At 41.7% G+C, this 23,527-nt stretch overlaps 1 protein-coding gene across 1 annotated transcript in view; it reads left to right on the top strand.

Annotated features, from left to right (window-relative positions):
- The window catches only part of LOC117238675, a 192,253-nt gene extending 184,693 nt beyond the window's left edge, over positions 1–7,560 (top strand). The window contains exons 6-7 of the mRNA XM_033503779.1: positions 3,774–4,138; positions 4,943–7,560. Coding sequence (XP_033359670.1) covers positions 3,774–4,138; positions 4,943–5,154 — 577 coding nt within the window. The 3' untranslated portion in view covers positions 5,155–7,560. The remainder of the gene's footprint in view (positions 1–3,773; positions 4,139–4,942) is intronic.
- The last annotated feature ends 15,967 nt before the right edge of the window (positions 7,561–23,527 follow it).

Genomic DNA, 23,527 nt, shown 5'->3' with positions numbered 1-23,527 from the left:
AAATAAAAACATGATAACGAACGAACCGCGCGTGGCAGCTGTGATGATTGAAAAAAATTTCAGGCACCGACGGTTCTCCCGGCTTGACGCTCCTCGTATTCGAAGATCCAACATAAACAAACAGGTTTATATATTCAGTTCCCAGAGAGAAAGAGGGAGAGAGAGAGAGACCTTTTTTAAATCAGAAGGGTTGCTCTTTTTCCATGAATGCAGAATGAAACTCAATTACTTCGTAAAGAAGATCCAGCTTTCCTGCGAATGTTCGATCAGATTACGATTAATTATTACTCGTGATGAGTGTTCTTTGACGATGCAGCAAATCAAATATCGCGAATATCGTATCCGTTTCTGTTATCAAACGTATTCCGCTTTTTCGCAGAATTAACATTAATTCCGTAGCGTGTTACGCCACGTACGAATTATCGCTGCAATTTCAATAGAAAAAGATGGAAAAAAAACAAAAAGATGTAAATATTCGAACGAAACAGCAAACAACGATTCGTCGATGTCTCGTTCTAAAAGAAAAAATTCTGTAAGCTTCGCGATGGACTACTTTCCTCGACATATCCACCGAACGTCCTCATATTTTTTGCAGAGTCGTCGAAAGCAGCAGAAACCGGAATTTAGCGTCGGCTGGCGGACGCGAATTTATGCCTCCGTGAGCATTTGCATTTTAAAATTGTCAAGCTCCGGCTGTGCGCGGTAATGAGCTATCTGAATTGCAAATTCAGATATAATAACGCGCTTTCGTAAATATATTTTCAATTACTCGCGAAGGTGACGTTACGCTTAATTGACCTTTCCGTTTACGCGAGCAAATCGCCCATCGAGTTTTCGAAAACGCTCCCCTGGCTACATCGGCCAATTTTCCTATCAAACGGTCGATTCAAACTTCCGAACAGGCTGTTGCGCATCCCAGCCACCGGCTGTAATTTCGTTTCGCGGATCCTACGTGAAACGTTCACGCTGTTTACAATCTTGCTTTTCTACATCAAAGTCGCGATCATGGAATTAATTTTCCAACTAAAAATCCCAGAACATTACTATCATCGTTGATATAAAACGAGAATGATTGGAAACGATAAGTTGACCGTAGATGTTTGCGCATTTGTAGCCAGTTTAAACGAGAACAAATTTTACGTTCCACTTTTAAATTTGACATTCGTTGCGTGTTGAAATATTCCATCATTTCTTTCCTTTTCCTTTTTTCGTACCAGTTGTGCGATCTTCAGACATTTTGTCACTTTTTGATCGTCGTTACACGCTGATGTTTGCAATAATGCTGATTTGCACGAATATTCGCAGTTTTACGATAGAAAATTACACCCTACATCCATCACACGGTGAAAAATAACTGTTCTTTCGTAGCCTATTTCGCCTTGAAATAAAAGAAGAGAAACTTCCTAAGCCTAACGAGCCACGAAAGCTTCATTGTTGACGTTAGCTGGTTTTTCCAAGAAAATGCAAAATTATCGCCGCTCTCGGGATGCTTCTATGCCAAAAGCTTCTCGGCACGGCTTCTTACATCCCACGGTTTAATGTGCACGGCAATTAAGACAGAGGGTAAGATTATCGTGCGGCAACACATTAAAAATGTTATAACCGGCGAGAAATTAGCGAGAACTGGGTCAACGCTAAGTCGCGCGGATGAAACGATTCTCGGAAAAACGAAAGGATGGATCGTGCTTCGATGCCGGTTAATGTCGATAAATACCGCGAAATTTTCGAGTGTTTTCCTCTTCGTTTGCTCGTGCCTTTTCCACCAGAGCGGAGGAGAACGGGGGAGTAATTTAATTCTGACGAAACGCTAGTCTTATTTTCTCACTGTGTATCGCGACAAGTTCTTTTTTCACAACCTTCGGTGTACTGCGATGCTCGGCGGAGATTAGGCGAAAAAAGACGTGAAAAATAGTCGAGCCAGATCCACCGTGACTATAAATAATCGCGCAAAGCGAATAACGACGACGTTAATAAATTTGAATATTAACGAGACCATTAATAGCAAGGACGGCGCAAATGAGCTTCGCGGAATCTTCCTTTTTCCCACGACGAGCAGCGGTGCTTTTATCGAAATAGTTATCTGGCGACGTACGTCGTGTGAAAAATTCATTTTCACGACACGATCGCTTCGTCGAGACGTCGCGACTCGTCGACCGAGAAAATCGCGTCTCGATCGATCCTCCAAGGACTGCGCTGCGTCGAAGTGCTCGCCTCAAAAGGCGAATCTCCGGTTATTTTCGAGCCTCTGCCGAGCGAACGACTCGTAACTCACGACGAACGATCAGAGGAGGAATAAACCGACAAAACAAAATTCTCAAGCGAGATTTTGCCACGAGAACCGTTCGCGAGAGCCAATTCGCCGGTGTATCCCGAGGCCTGGCGAGTGTCTCCACGGCGGAATTGTCGCACGAAATTGAAATCATGCAAATGCTAGGGAAATAAATTAAAAACGTACACAGGAGCGCGTCAGCCTGCCTGTCTACCTGATCCTCGTAAATTGGAAAAAGCTACGCGGTGGACTTAAACTTCTCGGGTTAGGTCTATTTTCCGAATGGGCAACCATCGGCGAGTGAGATTGCACCGTCTACTCTGGTCGATGAGGAGAACTCGTTTCGCCGATGATTTTCAGTTCTAGGTTGCTCGTCGGGAAACTCGAGCTCTCCCAAGACCGACATCGTCTAATACTAAGAAACACGAGAAGATCGAAAATTCCAGAGCGCAGAGTAGAAGGATAGGGGAACGAGCAAAGCGGGATGAATAAGTTTCGGTTTGTGAAACAGAAATCCCGCTTCTTCTCTTTTCTCTCGACACCTCTTTGCTCCGTTCTTCTTCTCCTCTTTCTCTCTCTTTCTCTCTCTCTCTCTCTCTCTGTTTTTCCTCCGGACTAAGGCTCTCGTCGCGTACAAACGTAGACACGGCATTCGTAAATCAACTCTCGAAATTGTTTTCGAGTGGGCCGCACCTCCCACGCTTCGGCAAACTCCGCATCTAGAAATCCAAGCAACGACCGATAGACTGACTACGTGGACACGCCGTTCCCGATAATTTTCCTCCTCGTGGGAAAGCGACCGGGTGGCGACCGATGCGTTTTGATACGCGGCGAGCATCGCGGTTGTTTGAACAGATCTCGTACTGGAACGCGATGGAAGAAGTTTGTGGGAATTTGGATGCGTATAAACTTTTCTTTCGTCCGTTGGTCTAGAACGCGGCACTTTTCGGGCGGCGTTGCATCACAAAAAAGCTCGTCGGTTAATTATCGAAGTTAAACCACGACATAATTAATACCTTCGTTGCCACCGACTTGGAACTGAAGCGCGGGATGACGAAAGAGTAACGCAATAGAAAAACTAGTAGCTTTTTCGAAGACATAACTTTTTGAAATATAAGCAAGTTTCGAAATTGTGAATTTATATAACGCCACGAGGTGGAGGAAAAATATTTTTAAACGTGCGTTTCTTCCGTTTGAATCTTTTTCTTTCGGAAAAATAGGTTATAACATACATAAGCGAATTAAGTATTCCACAAAATTAGTATATCGAAACGGCATATATACTTTCGTATGTAATTCCATAGAATTTCGTAGAATTCGTAAGAACCTTGAATTAATTTAATAGATGAAACAAATCTCTGTGCAGATCTCATTTTTCTAATCGTCTTTACAAAGATACGAATCTGCCAAAGTATCCGTAGTTTATTAACGATAAATTATAAGAATCTATAGAAAAAATTCCATAGAGTTTTCGGATAAAACGATCGATTCTCGTATATTACAGATATTGGACGACGACCGGAAGTGGTCAGATGATAACCGAGCTTCCGCGAGACAATAAAGCAGCGATCATGGACAGCATAGCTTCGTCATATGCGTTACAAAGACCCAGATTCAATGCGACACCTCCACCGAAACTTTCGAAAGTCGATGGAAAGATCGGCTGGCCTTACTATCAAAAGTACAAACAAACAGCGGAAGCGCAGAAGGCACAAATCTTCGAGGATATTCAGAGGAAAATGGCAAACGCGACTAGCGGCAACAGTCTCGGTCATTCGTGGAATTCCACCGACATCACGACCCAACGTCAGCACAGGCTCAGAATGAAACATCATCGACTAACGTCTAAAGGAAAACGCTTGAGAACGCGTGAGTAGAAGATCTTGGTGCTGTGTATTCAGCTTCTCGTTGAAAACCTTTCTCCGCTGCTTCAAAAGCGACGTGACACGGTTCGTGCCAACAATGACTCGACCACGTTGATGCGATCTTTTCATTTGTAGAAATTAATGATAAAACAGAGCTTAACAACGATGTGTTCCGCGCAGATGCTCAAAGAACGTTCTCTTTCGCGCCTCTCTGACTCGCTGCATTTAGAATCGCGGTCTTTGTCGCCGCGTCGATTATCTTTTTATATTTTCCGTTTCGTTTCGCCTCTTCTGTTGCGTGTAAATACCGGTCTAACGCTTGTTTTCTGACGACTTGAATTTATTTAAAACTAGCGACAAAGCTCGTCATAAATGGACACAAGCGCGCATTGTGTTTTAATGCCTCGGTTGTCAATTACGCTCGTTCGTTTAATCCTTCGCTCTACGATTTTTCGCGAAACTATTTCATTCACAGCTATTTCAGTCCATAAATTTTTATATCGCGATCTTACTTTATCTCGTCGAATCTATTCGAGTCTTTTTCTTCGCTACGTTTCATTTTCACAGCATCGAATTTTCATATTCGTACGAAACGATGCATACGTAATCTGACATGCTAAACTCTAACGCGTAAATAGATTTTCTAGCCATCTGATGAGTCATTTTCTTGGCAAACACTGACAAATGTCTCTTAAATGAATAAATTTGCAAATTCCCATTTCCGACCAACTAATTTCCACGACAAACCCAGTTTCCATTTAATCAAGACGATTGCAAGATGATTAATGGCGTTGTTCGATGATCGCAGGTCCTCCGAGGGATTGCAAGGTCGGAGAATGGGGTCCATGGAGCGCCTGTAGTCGTAGCTGCGGCGTAGGAGAGACGCAGAGGACGCGGAAGATCACGATAAAGCCACGCCGTGGCGGATCAGCGTGTCCGCCTCTGAAAGAGACCAAGTGGTGCGGCAGCGCGAGCCCTTGCCCCGACGGCAAATCCATCGTGGACAGCTATCAATGGTAGTCGTGTGGTCGTCGGTGAAACGATCCCGTGAACGACGAAGCCGTCGACTCGAGATGATTTACCCTGAACGATCCGAAAGGGAGGATTCGAGGGATCCAGTGGGTCTCGACGAAATAGACGAACACGGCTGGATCGTTAGCGGTCCGCTAGATTGCGTCAATAACGTTATCGTAGTCGTAGCACCAAAGATTTCGCACGGGCAGAGACGGCGTCGATAATATCACGATCGATCGTTTATCGATCGATCGAGTCAATAATTATTTGTTTATCGGCAGCTAAATATCAAACGTAACGAGAAAAAAAAATGGGAATCGTGCCGCGTGTCGGAGGAATAGAGATACAAAGATAGAGAAGTAGGCGAGTCGTGCGTTAGCGTGTAAACGGATGCGACATAGGAATAGAATGAGAAAGGCTACGCAAGGAAGCACCTTCTGTCTTTGTCGAGCAAGGCACGCACAATGCACACTGATGCAGTTGGTTTGCTCGGTGTTGCACTTACGTATTTATCGTACGAATGTGAATGCGTTATTAGACAAGAAAACGAGGGATTTCTGTGCAGCGTTCTATCGCTATGTCGCTTTTTCAGCTCGCTCTCGCGTACACGCTATCCTTGTATCTCTGTAATGAGAAGAAACATCGTTCTGAACCTTGGCCTACAAACCGAGTTTCCTGCTCTGCATAAAACTCGTTCGTGTTCGACCCTCGGTCGGATCGACATATTTTCTGGATAGAGCGTTTGGAAACTCCGTTGAAAAAGGGGCCGAAAGGACGAAAGTATAAAAATGCAACACGAACGAGTTAAGAGGGATCGTTGGAGCGTAGAATGGCGCTTAATTTTCGACGATTCTCGTGCACGGACGCTTTTCAATACGCCGTCGATCGATCGCCAATCGACGTCGCGTTTCCTACGCGATATTTTCTGCGTTAGGCTGGAGCACGGAAAATTCGTATCTCGATCTAGTTTGCTTCTTGGTTTAACTGCCGGTCGGCCCAGCGTTATATCGACACGCGACGATAATCGTCGCAACGCGTTTTCAAACTTCGACACGCGGAAGAACGAACGAGAAGGGAGGAACGACTCTTTTTGTCGGAGACCACATCTGTCCTTGTTGAAACGTCGAGGCGTACGCGTTCATCATTCGTGGACTCGGCCGATCGGAAACGAGATAAAGGTTGTCGCGATTCGAACTGTGAAATTCCACGAGAATTCGAGCCGGTTTACGGATTATCCTGGCAGGATAAAGCGAATTCCCGAACGCGATCCGCTGAAACTCGGATACGGGCGTCCCAGTTCCCACCGTTGTCGGATATCCCGTCGACGCGATCCAGTCTCGTGGTTTGGCAACGACCGAAAAAAACGAGAAAAAAAGGAGAAGAAGAAGGAAACGAGGGAAGTACAGAGTTTTCCGAAGGTTCGAAAAATTGCCGGCAATTCCCCGAGCGGCTAAGGCGTTGAACGCAATTAGTCCACTGGTCTTGCACGATGGAACACCGTCTCCAGTATGTATGTGCTAGTTTCTGTGTGTATGTGTATGTGTATCGCGTGTGTACGTGTGACGAACGAAGAAGCCGGTGGATGAGAAAGTTTCTCGGTAGAAATCCAACGGGTGGTTCGCGTGTCGATCGACGGTCTTAGAGGGACTTAGTAACCGGTCGCCGGATATCCTACCATTCGAAACTAGCTTTGCATTTCTTCGCGATTCGTGTCCGGGACACGTATCTCGGAACCTGAAAGCGTCTATTGATTCTACGCCAGCGCCAGTAGTTCAGGGTGAAGGGAACATCGAGGGGATTATGGAGATGCTACGTTTGAATTTTTTTAAGAGAGGACCTGCATCTTGTAACTTATAATCAGGAAAAAAGCATCTATTACTTATACGTGTGTGTATCGAGCAAAGTGAAATCGATAGTTGCGCTCTCGAATTTATGGACGACGTTGTATATTTCCGCGTTTGCATCGCTTCGCTGCTGCTACGGTTCTATTAACCTTTTAACCGAGTGCACTTCTCGTTGGAGTGGTGTTCGCGTTTTCATTTGAACGGTGCAAGAATTTATCGATCCGAGCCCCTCTTCCAACGTTTCTACTTGGGAAATGGTGTATATGAAAATAGCAAATACCCGCGTGCTTCGGTCTCTATTATCGCTATAAAATGATTAAACACTCGGTTAAGGGGTTGAAAGTACGCTCTTCGACGGATCGATATCGACACATGCAACAACATCTTACGACGCTCATCTCGCCCTGTCGAATTCGTAAGAGATTTACAAAGAGAGAAAAGGGAGAACGCGAGAGAAAAATAACGAGAGAAAATGAAAGAAGGTTCGTTCCGCGAAAGATCTTTCCCCCGCGCCAATGTTACGGTATTCGTTCTCATGGCGTGATAGGGAAATTTTTATAAAAAAAAAGATATCATCAGGTACATACTTAGGTGAGTGTATTATATCTTAGGCGTAAATTTAACGATAATAATTAATAACTAACGTTTAATCGTAATTTGTTAATTAATAGGCTCTGGTATTACGACGCCCGTCAAGGGCTGCACGCGCAACGGCTTGTCCTCCTCACGTAATGTTATTTCGTAACGGGCAACGCTGCAATTATGCGGCGCGCTATCCGTCGAGGGACACCCTGTCGTGCGTAGTCAACTATCGTTTCGAGTAATTAAAACGATCAAACGTGGTAAAGGGTTGGAAACGAGGGAAAAGAACGACGTAACCGTATTCGTTTGAATTTCATCGACTCGTTCTGTAAAAATAGAATTCTAAAAGAAACATTTCGCTATTGATCTATCAGGTTATTCCACAAGTAATATCGTCCCTTATCAATCGCCGGAACTCGCAATTAGTCGAAAAACGAAAACGATCTGTTAGATGTAGAAGCGTATTCCACAAAAATAACCGATGAATCGACGAAGTTTCCTGAATGTATATAGCACAATTATTAAAGCAAGAAATATCGTAATATTTCCAATATTTTCATGATACGATCAACGATCACAATTAATTTGAAAAATTAAATGGTATAGAAAATCATACGTTTAGTTTCAAAACCAAGTTGCAAAATAGAATACACTTGTCGCGCCGTTCCTCCCTCCCTGTAGTCTTCGTGTACAGGCACGGAATTACTTATGGAATGTCCGAATGAAAATAGAATAAAAAAGAAAGAATCGATAGAGTACAAAAAAAAAAAACGGTCGAAATTCGTAGCCAATTTCGACTACGCAAGATACGCGTAATAATACGCGAGATAAACAGGAGCAAGGTTTCGCTTATATCCACGGAACGAGAAAGTTGTTCGGTGGATTGTAAAATTTCTCGCGGTACAATACGCGCATTACGATAGAACCGACGAAAGGGAGGGCCTTTTATTTCAACCGGGAAGAAGGACCAAGCCGTCGCAGTTTTAGCAGCATTAAGAGAAAGGGGATGAACGTTTTATAAACTAAACGCTCGAGGGGACGCTTTCTTAACGAAAGTTTCAACGACACTGAGAGAGAGAAGGAGTAGCCGTACTTTGCCTAAGAAATAAAAGCGCGAGATAACAAGGAGAGGAGACGTTACCAAAGAAAACGCTCGTGTAAATGTATATCTTATCCTTTCCTGTATTTCCCACTTGCCAACCCCTTTGCGTTTCCCCTCGAAAAACTTTTTCCTGCCCATCCTCCTCTTGAATCTTCCGTTGTCCTCCATCTTTATACCCACAAGCGTGTCTGTGTCATTTTTCTTCCTCTCTCTCTTCTTCAAACCTGTCGCAGACGCATAAACGCTTCTCCTCTCTTTCTCTCTTCTCCCTAACGCGTGAGCGGCTCACGGAAGACAATGACAAATCAATGAGAGACCGACCGAAGGGAAGGAAGGAGGATGATTCTGTACAAGTCACTGTGCATTCTAGCCTCTAAGGACCTAGCCGATAGGACTAGCCGTTAAGCAAGAATATGTAGCAATGTATAACACATAAGTTTATATTACATAATAAAATCTGTCGATAAAATCCGTTCGAACGATATTTTTCACTTGTGACGTATGATGAATGGTATTCGTATCGTAATAAAGTAGCTATTATTTCAGGAATGGTCGTACGATTTTCGTATCCTGCTCTGGTCTCCTCCATCTGTAAGATTCGCTACGAAACCGATAACCGTCTAAGTATAATCGAATTCCATGAACGAACGATTGAAATGTCATAGGTTTCGTTCGATCCTCCGTAAAATTGTTTGCTGTCGCAATCAACCAGTCGTTGCAGACAAACAAACTAGAGCGACGTTTACCTTGTTTTAATTTAATCTTCCGTACGTTGCGTACAGAATGTTATCAACTAATGAAACGATAAATTCATTCTTTTCCTACGTTCTGTAAAACCGATTCCAATGTTAACGCGTTATATTTTTCTTACAGAGAAGTAAGAGAAGATGGAAAGGATTAAATTTAACGGACCATTTGATGGCAGTTATTGTAGCAAGAGGTAAAAAACGTAACGGTAGAGAAACATTCTTCGATCGTAAAATGAAAATGCAACAAAAATATCGGTCCTTTGATCGAATCGCGCCACATGCGATATATGCACCTCATGTACCTTGCGCACAGGAGGTAGTGTATACGTTTATACTGGCGGAAGAGAAGCCACGGTTCAGCCATTGTTCCCTCGAAAAATCAGCAAGCGAAACCTCGTGGATAGAACGCTTTCTGTTAACGATCCGATCCCTCTTCGCAAGCCAACCGACAATATTAATAATCGTCCCGGCGGAGCAATTCCAGAGTCGGAGGGTAGAGAAAGCTGCCACCGTTGGTTGTTATCACGCAACATTACCCGAAAATAAAGGACGCGGTGCGGTTTGCTGGGAGAAAGACGAGTACGAAGGACAGGTAGCCAGAATACAATACCTACAAGGCGTACGGATCTTGGAACCCCACAGTCAGATAAGAGGGTGGAGGCAAACCCGCAGTCGCCCTTTGCTCGACCCTCGACTTTCGAGGACGAGCCGAGTGCAATGATGCTGCACGAAATCCAACCTCGTCCCCCTTTTACCCATTCAGCCGCACTTTACCGAACCCTTCTTTATCTCTTCGCGTACAGTTAATCGCATTAATGTCGCCCGTTTCTTTCGCTCCAGACTTTTTGCCGTTGCTTACTCGAACGTAGTATTTATTCCCGGGGAAGAGAAATTAATCGTGGAGTACTTTTCAAAGAGACCGTCTGTATACGATATCGTATAACCAAGAAAAAGAGTGGAATTGTCTGTGAGAGCGACATCATGGCGAGAAATAATTATATTTCAAGGAAATATTTTCGTAGAATAACATTTTCCTATTTGGGGCTTCAAGAAAATAATTTGAACGTGTTTACTTAAGAATAGGCCTGGTACACGCGTGTGATAAATTTCCAAACTTTCTTTTCAAGTTCAAACAAAACGTCTCGTGGAAAATTTGATTGTACGTTTTCGACTTATTCTCACACGCAGAATGACCTTCTGTCGACTATTTAGTCTTGTCCAGTCCGGAATTGACGTTATTTGGTTGGACTCTGTACAATATAGTTTGCTCCTAGATTTTCTTAATACACAAATTTTGTAGAAATACTTTTACAAATAATGCAGCGAGTAACGGGTACAAAAAGAATGAACGAACGAATAAATTGTTTGAACGACGGTGATCGTAAGAAAAATTTTCAAAATTTTCTTTGCGCCAACTATCAACGTGTCAGGTCCCAAAAGATCGTCTCGATGCAAGATGGTTTAAAACTCAGAATAAATCAGGTCGCTGAATTCTACTCGTCAAAATCCACGAGCCTATTGTTCGCCGGTACCTGAGGGAAGTTCCAAACTCGACAGTGCAAATGTTTAAACGAGATAAATCAAAGGACCAGTGGGTGTCTTCTGGCTTGTTAGACCAACCCTCGACGCGTAAACGTTTCCAAACGAGCGAGTCTTAGTCCAAAGATACTCTCTCTCTCTCTCTCTCTCTTTCTTGCTCCCATCTTGGAGAGACGAGCCGTGGATTAATTATATTAACGTTTCAATTAATCAAGCTTGGACCTCGAGAAGAGAAACAAAGATAGTTGTACGATCTGGAGGACTTGAAATGCCGATTGAAACGAAGCTTCTCTCGTTATCGTGTTTATCTTACTTTCGTCGATCTTTCGCCAAGAAATAAGCGTAGCTTTATTAGAGAAACTTAAAGAAAATAGGCGCGAAAGTTCATTGGTTCTCGTGCTTCTTGCTGGTTCGTTGAGAGAACACGGCTCCAGTCAAGGATTTATACTGGCCGCTCTTCGAAAGTTAATGAAACAGAAACACTCTGCAACGATAACGATGAAGAAACATTTTCCTTCATTTGGAAATGTAATTAACGAAAATATTAATCGGTACTGTAGCTGGGTCGTTGGTCGATAAAATTGAAACCAGAGACCATGAAGGAATTTTTTTTCTACTTCGTTCTAACCTGAAATATTTTTAGACCATCGGAGAAACATAATTGGCCGGAAGAATGCAGCCAGGCTAAATTAATCTCTTTTTAAAAGGTAAAAGAACGGATTTAAAATAATATCAAGCATCCCCGTATTCGTTCATGAAAGCAGAAAGTGTGCTCGTTCACCGCTGGCGCAAAAATAATAAAGAGCGATTCTGAAGCTTTCCACGTTCTGATGTAATCTACGTCGTCTCTCAAGAACCAAAGATATATCACCAAGATTCTCGAAGCATTTCAATCTTACTCTAGTCATCAAAATTTACCAGCCAAACTAATATCTCGGAAGATCCGCAGCTTCTGTCGCGCGTTTCAAGTAATTCGGAGCAAGTCGAAATGAATGCCAGCCAGTTTCCCACCGACTCCAGACACTGTAGCAATTAAAACGATTCTCGTCATGTCGGTACTCGTGCACATCGACCGTGTATATGTTCATGGAAGAGACCGGTAAAACCGCGGTTCAAATGAGAGATAATTGAGCGTGAAGAGCGGAGAGATGACGATAATATAATGGGAGAAGACGTGTAAGGCGTATCTGGTCGCACGGCAGATCGCTCGTAGTCCGTTGTAAGTGAGATATTGTTAGTGGAACACGTGCGCCTGGTTAGAGGCTAAGACAGTCCCGGGGTTCATAAAATTAATAACCCATAAATCCAGGGGAATATCACCGAGAAAATTGCCCGAACATACATTACGTCGTCGTGCCGACTCGCTTTCGCTCCGCCCTTTCCTGTCGCCGAAATTCGACGAGGGGACGTCCGCTTTGAGGGTTCGTATAATCAAAGAAACCCGCCCTTTTCTCTTGGAATACGTTCATACATCGAAGAAAGTTCAAATACGGCTGCTTTTCAAAAGGGGGATAAAAATAACAGTTGAATTACTGAGAAGTTTGTTTTTTAAGAAAACACTCCTTAATCTAATAATAATTTAGTTTAATAATAATCAGAGGACAAGGACAGCGGGAAAAGAAATTTCTATTACATAGCACGTTCTGTCCAAACGTAGTAGAAATTCAGGTTAGTATAAACTAAAAGTAAAATTAACAGCGGGGATTGTAAATGGCGCGGATATATCGGTTCGTTCTACTTGAACCGGGCGGAAGGAACGTGAGAATCAATGTTTAGTCTGCAAACAAAACTGTACATGACTGCGTTCCTCTGTTAGCAGCGTGCATCTGTTACGATCACATTGTTCTAAACAATGCCCAGAGGTCTCGCTGCTCTCAATCACACGGTGTGTAACTATCCGGCAAGGTTACTTCCTGCCCTGCTGAATCTCTCATTTTCCAGCTCCCACCTTCGCCACCAACGTTCCCTTCGGTGTGGTGTTTTCGAATCAGGAAAACCGCTACGCCGTTTATCCAACAAAGAAAATCTCATCTTTCTGATATAAAACGACCTGCCGCCCGTCCAAGTAGTTTAGCCTCGTAATGGTCAGACATCTCGGTGTACGTATGGTGGAACTCAACTTATCCGAATTCATCGAGGGACGAAGAATTTATACGATAGAAGTTTACCAATTTTTCCATTTATCTACGATTTTTCGTTCATACAAATAAATTCAATCGGAAGAAATTCTCGTGCAGAACTGAATTAATATTATTGGTGAAATTGTAAGAGTTGCTGATAAATTGCAATGCACTAGGCAATTATGCAACTCGTGTTTGATTATTTAGAACGGAAATACGAGAAAGCATGGGCGATATATTATTCAAGCCAGTAGATCTTGATCCCGAAGTTCCCAGCAAATTCCTCAAGATTCTAGACTACCTTCAATCAGTTAGTAACTCTTTGGCTTGCTAGTCACGATCCAGTAAACCGTACAAGACTCTCGATACTCGGAAACTGTGAGGTAGAAACCATACGTAAGACGAAGAAAAAGAATAAATATGGGAGAAACGATAGTTTTTCGAAAGCTAAGATCAACGAAAGGCTACACTGTAGACCAAGCTTCCGGTAAGACGTTCCAAAGCACCAACGTCGAAGCTTCCATAGATTAGGATTAGTCTTTGCAGCAGCTTCGTTCGTGCACACAACGAGCAACTCGTTCATGTTTTATGGTACGTTTACGTGGTTAGGTTCCTTGTCGTTCTCTCCATTGGTGTTGCAGCATTGCAAGTAAGTCAGCTAACGACTAACGATAACGCAAATATACCAGACCCCGTCGTCGCTGCCTGTTCTGTTGTAGTTAGACTTTGCATTCCTCGGGTTCGTTCGCGAATGCCTTTCGAAGACTAGACAAACCAGGTCAGAAATCAACAAGCGGATCTATCAGAGAGAAGAATCCGACAAAGTTAAAGACTTTGCGTTTAATAATATTCAATCGAAATTTCAGTGTTACGAAAGTGACGTAAAGGAAGAGCGAAAAATGGCAGAATTTATGAAAAAACGTGGAACGACCAGGAAGTAAGTTAATTTTGAAATGTTAATAATTCTCATGATACTACCTGGTAAGATAATATTGCGAATATCGAAGGAAGAAAATAAAATAAAGCAAAGATAGCAAGGAATTCCGAAAAAATAGGAAATAGAAAATTTCGAGACTGCAGTGCAATCGAATGGACTCGACTGTACGTTTGTCTGAACGCGTCTTCCTTCAAATATTTGCATCTTTCCTCTCGCAAGAAAATACGAATCGAATCGCAAGCAGTGGCCTGAATTCCCTTCGATAATCTTCCACGTCGTTCCAACCTCGTCATTTTACCATCGTCCTCGGTAAACTTTCCAATCGACGTAACCGTCTACCCTCTACGTAGAAATATTCCGATAGATATTTCAGCCGCTCGCGTGTACATAAACGCACGTGTGTGTCGCGTTCCGCCGTAATACGTCGTCCTTATAGGAAATTCATAAGATACTCGAAGAGCCGTAAACAGTTGCAAGGTATTTCGCAAACACGCAATATACCCGCGCATATTGAATATCGCGCGAACGGAGGTGACAATCGCAAAGGAAATCGCTTCGACTTCCAGCCATCCTGTTACCAGTCGAGCCAAAGCTTCTCGGTGACAAGCAGGGATTAATTTGACAGCCCGGTTGAAAGTAATATCGGCCCTCGTGAATAATGAACCGAAACGCGGTCGCACGTACACGGACGAAAATACACTCGATTTAACTTTTAATTAATGGATTCGTTAGGGTAATTGAATCGACCCTGTACCGGTGTAACTTTTATCACCGCACCGACAGACCCGACATTCAGCCTGACTTTGCGGCTTTCAAACTTTCTACGATGTTTCAAACCGTCTACGCCGCTAGTTACTATACCGTTTCCAATTATTTGGTCATTTTTCCGGACGAGTGAAATATGTTAGGAGACAAGTTAAATTTGACGTCGTTACCTAAACGCTAACCTTTCACTTTGTTTTACGTTTTTAACCAGCAGAAGCTTATTCGCCAACCTAACGTTCTTAGACACGTCATACGGGAATTAAACGAAAGAACAGAAGGTTGGATGATAAAATTGACGCGTGTAAGATAGAGAAACGAATTCACGGTTGTGTGTTTCACAGTCGTGGCAGTGATCAATATGTCGAGGCGCAGAATCGACGGAAATTCGTTGAATCGGCAGGTACTGCGGATGAGTAAACGACAAAGGCTGGCTTTGTCGTATGCCGTGCATAGCGTCGGCCGGAAGAGGAAATCGAAAGTGTGATAGACCCTCTGGGATGCAGCGAAGCCTGTATGTAGTCTGTCTAGCGCAGTCGGTGCATTAATGCGGCCCGATCAGCGAAAAGCTGAATATCAGACCAACTTCTCTCTGATCTTTCTCTTTCTTTTTCCATCTTCCTGCTAGACAGGGTTTATTGTCGTATCAGCATCTTCCTACCTTTACTCTTCGACTAAAAAGCTTCAACACCTAGTCGAACTCGTGATTACTTTGTTTTCTCGAGCTTTATTAATCGTTGAAAGCTGGAACCGATTAAACCAAATGTCAGCACAGTCAAATATAGATATCTTTGAGGCAGTAAGAACAAAAATGGACCGCTAAATTTTTTTCTAGATCGGTTCATAGCGTTGATTTAGTGCAATAAATGGATAGTAGTCGTGCAAAAGACGAAGGAATTCGTTTTTTCATAATCAAACTTCAATAATACATTTTATTCTACATTTTCGACTTATTTCCACACGTAGAATAATCTCTTTTCGATTAGTTTGCCATGTCCAATTCAGAATTAACTATTATACGTTCGAGTATACTCGATAAATTTTCAAACTCGATTTTCTCGAAAACTAAGCGAACGAAAAGATGTTATTTCCTGTCCATTTTGTTACTTTTTCGCAAGGTATCAGCTTGTACATATCTTTCGACCGCACGAAATTCAGCTTATTAAAATTCATTACGACGAAATGAAATCACGGGTAACACATAGCTTTCACGTGTTTCTAACTGCTGTTAGGTCTTCGTGTCTCGCACTGTTGCATCATATATGTAAAGCTACTTAAACAAGGTACTTAAAAGATTACGCAAACGCGACGCTAATCGAGTTTTATTAATTCATCGAATCAATTGAAGACCAATTGACCGTTACAGTGTTATTCTCGGCAGTGTTTCTACTATCTTTGATTATAATAGATCCTCTCCGTGAACATCGTCGAGACGCGCCACCCTTTAGTCTCGATAACCCTTCAGCAGCCTCTTAATCAACGTGATCCAACGAGTTGGAGGATGGGAGATGAAAGAAGGAAACGAGAACGAAAGCGAACAACGAGCGATGACACGCGGAATGAGAGAGAAAGGGAAAGCATGGCCGGAAATGAAATCGAAATTATTTTTCTCTTTTTCCCTTTCTCCCCTTTTCTCTCTGTCCGGATACACGCACACGCACGCGCCCATACACACACACACACGTACAACGGATCGAATGGCTGGAAAATACCATCGAACGAGAAAACAGCAGTAACGAAAGACAAAAAAAGACGAGAAAGAAAAAGGGGAAAAAGCAACGAGCCGAGAGGCTGGAACGTTAGCCGTTCTCTTTTTCCTTTCTTTTTTCCCTTTCGCAGCCGGCAAAAGCGCGTTATGTAACCACTCGTGGAATCCGGACTACGGGTTATTCTGCGTGACTCGGCTGCGTTTCATCGGCGTGCACGCTTAACCCACGAATAACACGCCTCGAACGAGCGAATGGCGCGTACACACGTTTACGGACAGGCGGCTGTGGGCCATAACATCCCATAAAGATGCAAATAGCCGATTGCCTCTCGAAATGAGAAGTATCGAACACTATTCAGGCCATAGCCCGTTCGATCACTAGACCTCTACCTCTCAATCTGTGAAACAATCTCTCTACGATGTAACCGAAAAGAGTGTGATTGAAGCGTTGCGTTCTTCGCCCAGAGATTCGATGATATCCGTGTAAATGTTCAAAGGAAAATATTCGCTAAAATATTTATCGAGCGGCAGAAATCCCTGTTTAAATTCCGCTGCTTTATCTCGCTAAAGATACGAATTTGCATAAACCTGGCCAATCTAGCGATTACGAACCAACCATTCTTCATCTGTGGATAATACATGCAACCCGCTCACGCGCTTAACAAACTTCCATTACAGTAATTGCAACGGATACACGTAGTTCAGACTTTCCCTTGTATCTACCGCAGCGTTATCCGATATGTTGTTAACGTTATATCTGTAGAACCACAATAACGAAGAAGAATGGAAGCAGACGTTTATCGAACGGATTTAATGAACGCATCATCTCGAATAAAATAAAACGCTGGTCGAACGACCTCGAACTTGCGAAGCGAGTTGAAGATAGCGACCATGACGAGAATCAATGGATTACAGCGACGAGTAAAAGGACTTACGATGTCCCAGGAAGGCCAGACAAGAGAAGAAACTCGGCAGAAACAACTTTTCCTCGTAGTCGAATGCAGTTTCACGCAACCGCGGAAAGAAACGAGGGGAACCGTTGCCAGGATACGATATAGCGAAAGGTGAGCAAGCCAAAACGGGATCTCGGAACGAGCAATGTAAATTACAATGAACGATGTAAATTACAATGGGCTGGTGGCGTTCGCCATGGAAACTACGTCGTCTAGCGCGATTAATTAAAACTTACGGTAGATTCGGCTGTTTCCTGTCAAATTTTAACGAAACCCCGAGGAAAGAATCTGGTTCGTCCGGTGGCGAGTCACCCTCGCTGATTTTCCGGCACACGCGTAAACGAACGCGCTTTAAATATTCCCAACGCGGACACTTTCATTTCCGACCGCTTCCTGTCTCGAGAAATATCATCGTAGGAAATTGTCCGCGAGCGCAACGGCTAAGAATAAGCCGAAGCATGACCGAGTTTCGCTCTTATCGTCAACTTGTTCCCTGTGTGTACTTTCGGTGGGCTCGCGGCAAACATTCCAAACGCTGTCAGACACTCGATAGCACGGAATTGAATTTTAAAACGTGTAAATTCCACGTTATTAACTCTCATGGTACATTTGACGCGTTATTTTCCATTTTTGTGTACGCGGAAGATGGCTGGCATTTTACATCGAAAGAGAAATTCTGCTCATCTTTATGATATTACGAATATCGTAAATGAATTGCTAATTAATTTAACGATAAACGCGTCTATCTTTGGTAAAACAGCCTTAAACTTCCGTGCATTCTTCTAACAGAACACAATGTGAAAGACTCTAAGTTTCTTAAAGGAAATAGAACTTTTGCATCGTGTGTGGAATCGTACAGACCGTGGTAATTAGCTGGATAGCTAATTACTTGTTAAATAATAACGCTAACTAACTAATTGAGACAACTGTACCAAACTAAACGTGTAAACGTTAACATTTATATATATTTGCAGGATACATGTAACTACAGTCACTGATACCTTACCAAGGGATGTGACGATAAAAGATAAATAAAAATAAGAAAGTTTTAATATATTGTGTTTTCTTCGTAAAAACGTTAGGGAAACTGTGTTTTTATTATTAATATGAACGACACAGTGGACGAAAAATATATTTTCAACGCGAGGCGAAAGAAGGTCAGACTTGAAAGAGGTAAAAGCTCTGTCATTAAAGGAAATCACGTTACCGTGGAACATTAAAAGTTGTTTCTGGATTGAAACTAAAGCCAGATTGGGACATAAAATGTTGGAGGAGAGATGAGATATAAGAGACAAGGGTTAAAATTTTCATCGACATCTATAAAGCAAAAGCATCGTACATGGGCATCGAAGCAGTAAAAACGGTTGGGAAACGTAAATAATTCGTCGATTACGTTCTTAGAAAGATGTTCCCGGCCGTTTTCCCTCCTTCTGTTCTACCCTAGAGAATCGACATGACAAAGCCACAGCCCTTGCAAGACGTACCGCCCTATTCCTGCTCGCATTGGCAACTCATTTAAATAAGAGAGACATCTCTGACGAGATAGAGATAACATGAAAGGGACCGAAGCAAGCCCTCCTCTCTCAATTCTATTGGGTGATAATCCTCCTATCCTGAATTTTTCCCGATGTTCTTCGATTATCCCATAAAACATTGCTGTGTATAGTACACCATAAATAATCGATAATACTTTCAGGCCTTTTCTTCCCTCTAATCTACCAGTAGTTTATCATGGAATATATTTTAAAAAAGAAATATAAATCTAGCTGCAAAGTATAATATAAACGCGAAAGCTTCGTAGCGTCTACTATGTTAATAATAATTCACCTAGTTTGTAGCAAATTTTGTCACAACTACCAAGCGTTATACTAACAGTTATTTAGACGTTACGTTGTTACATAGACGTTATACCGTTCCAAGAAAATATACGAACAAGTCTGGGAAATTATATGAGGGGAAATAACATTTAGTACATAGCAAGTTAGTAAATAGAAAATTAGCGAGCTCGAAGACACGAGTCGTAGGCATGAGACAGGACAGAAATTCGTTACTACCACTTTGTAGGAGGGTGCTAGACGACGAGAAGGACGAGAGATACTGGTTTGGCATCTACGCAATTTCCTTCATTAGCATCGAATTTCCGCAAGATACCCTTCCCTGGCTTTAACCCATCCCCTCTGATTTTACGGCGAGCTCCTACCAACAGCTCTTTCCCCTACCACGACTTATCCCTTGCGTAAACCAAATCTCTAGTTGAACAGAGATACGAGGTATCCACCAGGTTGCCACTAGTCATTAGTAAACCAAACCTTATATAAATCAATCGATTGACCCTTGATTGGTGGTCATTACATAAATGAATCGAGTGACCTGACGAGTGCAATGATGTTGCAGACTAAATATTAAAGCTGCGTGGAATTACTGCGACACACGGAAGTATTTGAACACTTACCATAAATCATTTTTATGAATGCATTATACGTGTCGCATGATACTGTTTGAAATTTCAATGAAACTTACCGAAAATATACGTTTGAATATCACAGGGGAAAATATGTACGGTTTTCTTGATTTTCTGATTTTTATGTTATTTAATGGTTAAAGCGGTGTACTTTGATACAACATAACTAAAAAGAAATTCGATCCAAAGACACACTTAATACATTCGTGAGAGATTTCTATGAATGTTCGAATACTTTTGCGTATATAAATTTTCAGACTCGTTTCGAATTTTACCAATTTAATCATAGTGGTGGAGCCTCGTTACGCTGCTGTTTCAAAATGTTTTCTGCAGTGTATATAATTAATATATATACAAAAAGTTTCTATAAGTATGAAATACTTTTGCGAGCCACCGTAGTTGGACATCGTCTCTCTATACCTTTTCCTATCATACACTCATTTCACATCGGTCAGCGAACAAAAATAACGCGCTCTTACAATGCAAATACGTTCTATATATTTCACGAATTCCATACCGAGCCAAAATAAACGAACTGCCGTGACCGTCTATATATCGGACATCAAGTTGTCTCGCCCAAGACAGTCGCAGTGCATTTCTACATATACAGTGATCGCTGTTGAACTTCCTTCTTTACAATATTGTTCGTTCAACGGTTATCAAGATCTAGTTATGTACTCGATTACCTCGAAAGAACAGTTGAAGAGACTGGAAAAGTAACGTCGACGTATCTTCCGTATAAATCATGTCGTCGTTTCCATATTCAACACGCAGGACGCGTAGTTAACCCCGTTGGCTATCCTGTTCGCGATCAAATTTCATTTAGCTCGATTCTCAGCAAGCAAAATGTAATTTCCATGCAAACTCCCGACCAACAGCGTAAACTTTCCTCGCTAACTAGGAGTCGAGCAGAAACGACTGGATCATCCGGGTGAACCACGAGCCAGGATAAAGGGGTGAAAGTTGCATTCGGCCGTCAGTCTTTTTTATCGAGGCTGGAATGACGGCGAATCAGGCCGAACCAAGATAAAGGTCGCTATAGACCGCAACTTTACAACTTTATGGCTGGCCAGATAACTAAGCAAATTTTACGCTTCTGCACTTTATGTGCCAAGCGACGAATGATACTTTTTTCACGATCTCAACTTCGCTCAGATCGTAAAACTCCGCTTAATCACTTTGTCCTCTAATAGATCAGCTAAGCGAGTTATCTGCTTAATCCAGCTTCGTTCTGATTAAAAGTTACCCATCCTTCATCAAGAATCCAACTACATTTTGTTCAGTCTTCCCTACTTCGTTTCCTTTAATTACTCGACGGCTGGCAAATTTTTAAGTTTTAAAAATAACCATATAACGTATAAATATATTAAATATTTTTCATGTTAGAGTACAAAATATTGCTTGCCTGAATCATTCTAACATATATGCAACTTCCAAGTTCCAGGTAAAGTCCGTGCTGTTTCTCGCAATCCTAACGAACGTAGTTCCACCTTTTTCAAAACAATATTTCTGTTTAAGCCACCGATACTTTCCTAAACTTTTAACCATCGAATCATCCATATCTCCGTAAACTTTATCCGAGTTAGCCTTTTCGAATTTAAACTGTGTTTGTTAAAAACCCCGCTACAATTTTAAGTTATATAGGCAGCAAGACAGCAAAGACGCAAAGTTTAGTTTTTACAATAGCTATTGTTGAGCATCTACACATCCTTACTCGCACTTACATTGGTTACACGCAGTCCAACTACTTGTCATAAATTGTCCTGAATAGCATCGGACTAACTTGTTCTGGTTATCTTTAAAAATACGTCGTCGCTAATAAATACGCTTTAGAGATATCATCCTTTGTGCACAGACATCTCGTCTATGGTTTATGGTGGTAGACGTTGCTCTTATCGGTAGAAAACTTCTATCGATCTCTATTTCCAAAAGTTCTAGTCATTGATCTTTGCTAGGAGTACTTTGTCCTATCGCAAAATGCTCTTACACGGAAAGTACGGACCTAGAAAGTACTGCAGCTAGCTATACCGATAAGCTCGGTATTACGATAGACCAAGAATGATATCTATATTCTATGATTACTCGAATTCTCTTCAACGACTGCGTTACCTTTCTTTCCACTCACACATATCGCAAAACTGATTTAATTCGATACGATCTCCACCATGTCGGGTAATACTAACCTAATACTATTGTAGTCCAGAGTGAACGAAATTTAGAAAGGAATATTTAGTGGGTAACACGATTAAAAGAGTGGCTAGATACACGCTTGAAGAGAAAAGTCTGTCGAGAGTCAGGTAGTGACGAATTCTGAAACAGCTAATCCTAGAGGGATCTAGATGGCGAAAGGAGGATTTACTATTAAATAATATGCGTATGTCAATTATGTATTGAATGCTTATTATCCATGGCACATTAAGTAAATAATAGAAAAGACGAAATAGCAATTTTACTTACGTATGTACATCTGCCTCAATTATAAAAAATCAGACATCATCAAATCTGCATGAAAAACTTTCCACTAAACTATTTCCACTAGACTAGATCGCGAAAGGAGGATTTACTATTAAATAATATGTGTATGTCAATTATGTATTGAATGCTTATTATCCATGGCACATTAAGTAAATAATAGAAAAGACGAAATAGCAATTTTACTTACGTATGTACATCTGCTTCAATTATAAAAAATCAGACATCATCAAATCTGCATGAAAAACTTTCCACTAGACTATTATTAATTGCCATAACGTCCATATATCTCCATTGTTTGAAGTAATATCCGCAATCAATCAATAATCTGCAGAAGAAAACCAAAGATTCAAAATAAACGTTAATAAATCTAAAACCGATTATATTACAATGAAGAAACAATCAAACTCAAATTTTGTCTCAAAATATTGCAATACAAGGTATTGGTGATGGTCTAACAGTGAAATAAGAGGCTAACGAAAACCGATTACGAAAAGTTCGAGACACTGTTTAATTTCGTTATAAATTCGTCTAACAGATGATTAAATAAACGTAAATTACGTAATTTAAATAAATAAATAAACGTAAATTAAATAAACGTAAATGACTAAATAAACGTAAAAAAAGAGAGCACTTTGTAGTTGAAATCTTGCTGTTCAAACAGGTAATACGTCTTGACATCACGCTTTTCGACACTACAGTAATTTGTCATCCCGCCTAAAGTTGCCTAGCTGCTTTCTGATTGGCTGAGGCGGCGTGGCGCGTTTCTTGCAAAGTAATTGGCGCGAAATTGAAATGTCTCTAGTAAAGGACAACGAACTCTGAAAATTTAGACAAGATAACAATGAGAAATTTTTAATGTTTTGTCTCTAATTGATAAAAGGCACATACATTTTGATGAAGAAATGACTTTTTGTAAAAATCAAGGGTATATGAATCATTCTATAAATCTCGTCGCTCACGCCACGGATCCAAAGTTGTCATTACGCCGATGATGCTTGAGTATACAGACGAACCTGGTGTGAAGTCAGCAGTAATGGTCTGCACCTTAGAGTGTAAAAACGCTTTAATTAAATAGTCTTCGAATAATTTATTTATCTTTCGCTAATCTAGTAGAATTTTATATGGTGACTAGAACAGGCTCGTAGAA

Source organism: Bombus vosnesenskii, unplaced genomic scaffold (genome assembly GCF_011952255.1).
Source record: "Bombus vosnesenskii isolate JDL3184/JDL3185 unplaced genomic scaffold, Bvos_JDL3184-5_v1.1 scf7180000013579, whole genome shotgun sequence".
In the NCBI taxonomy this organism is placed as follows: Eukaryota; Metazoa; Arthropoda; class Insecta; order Hymenoptera; family Apidae; genus Bombus; species Bombus vosnesenskii.
The sequence above is the reverse complement of the archived record's forward strand: the minus strand, read 5'-3'. Positions and strand labels throughout refer to the sequence as shown.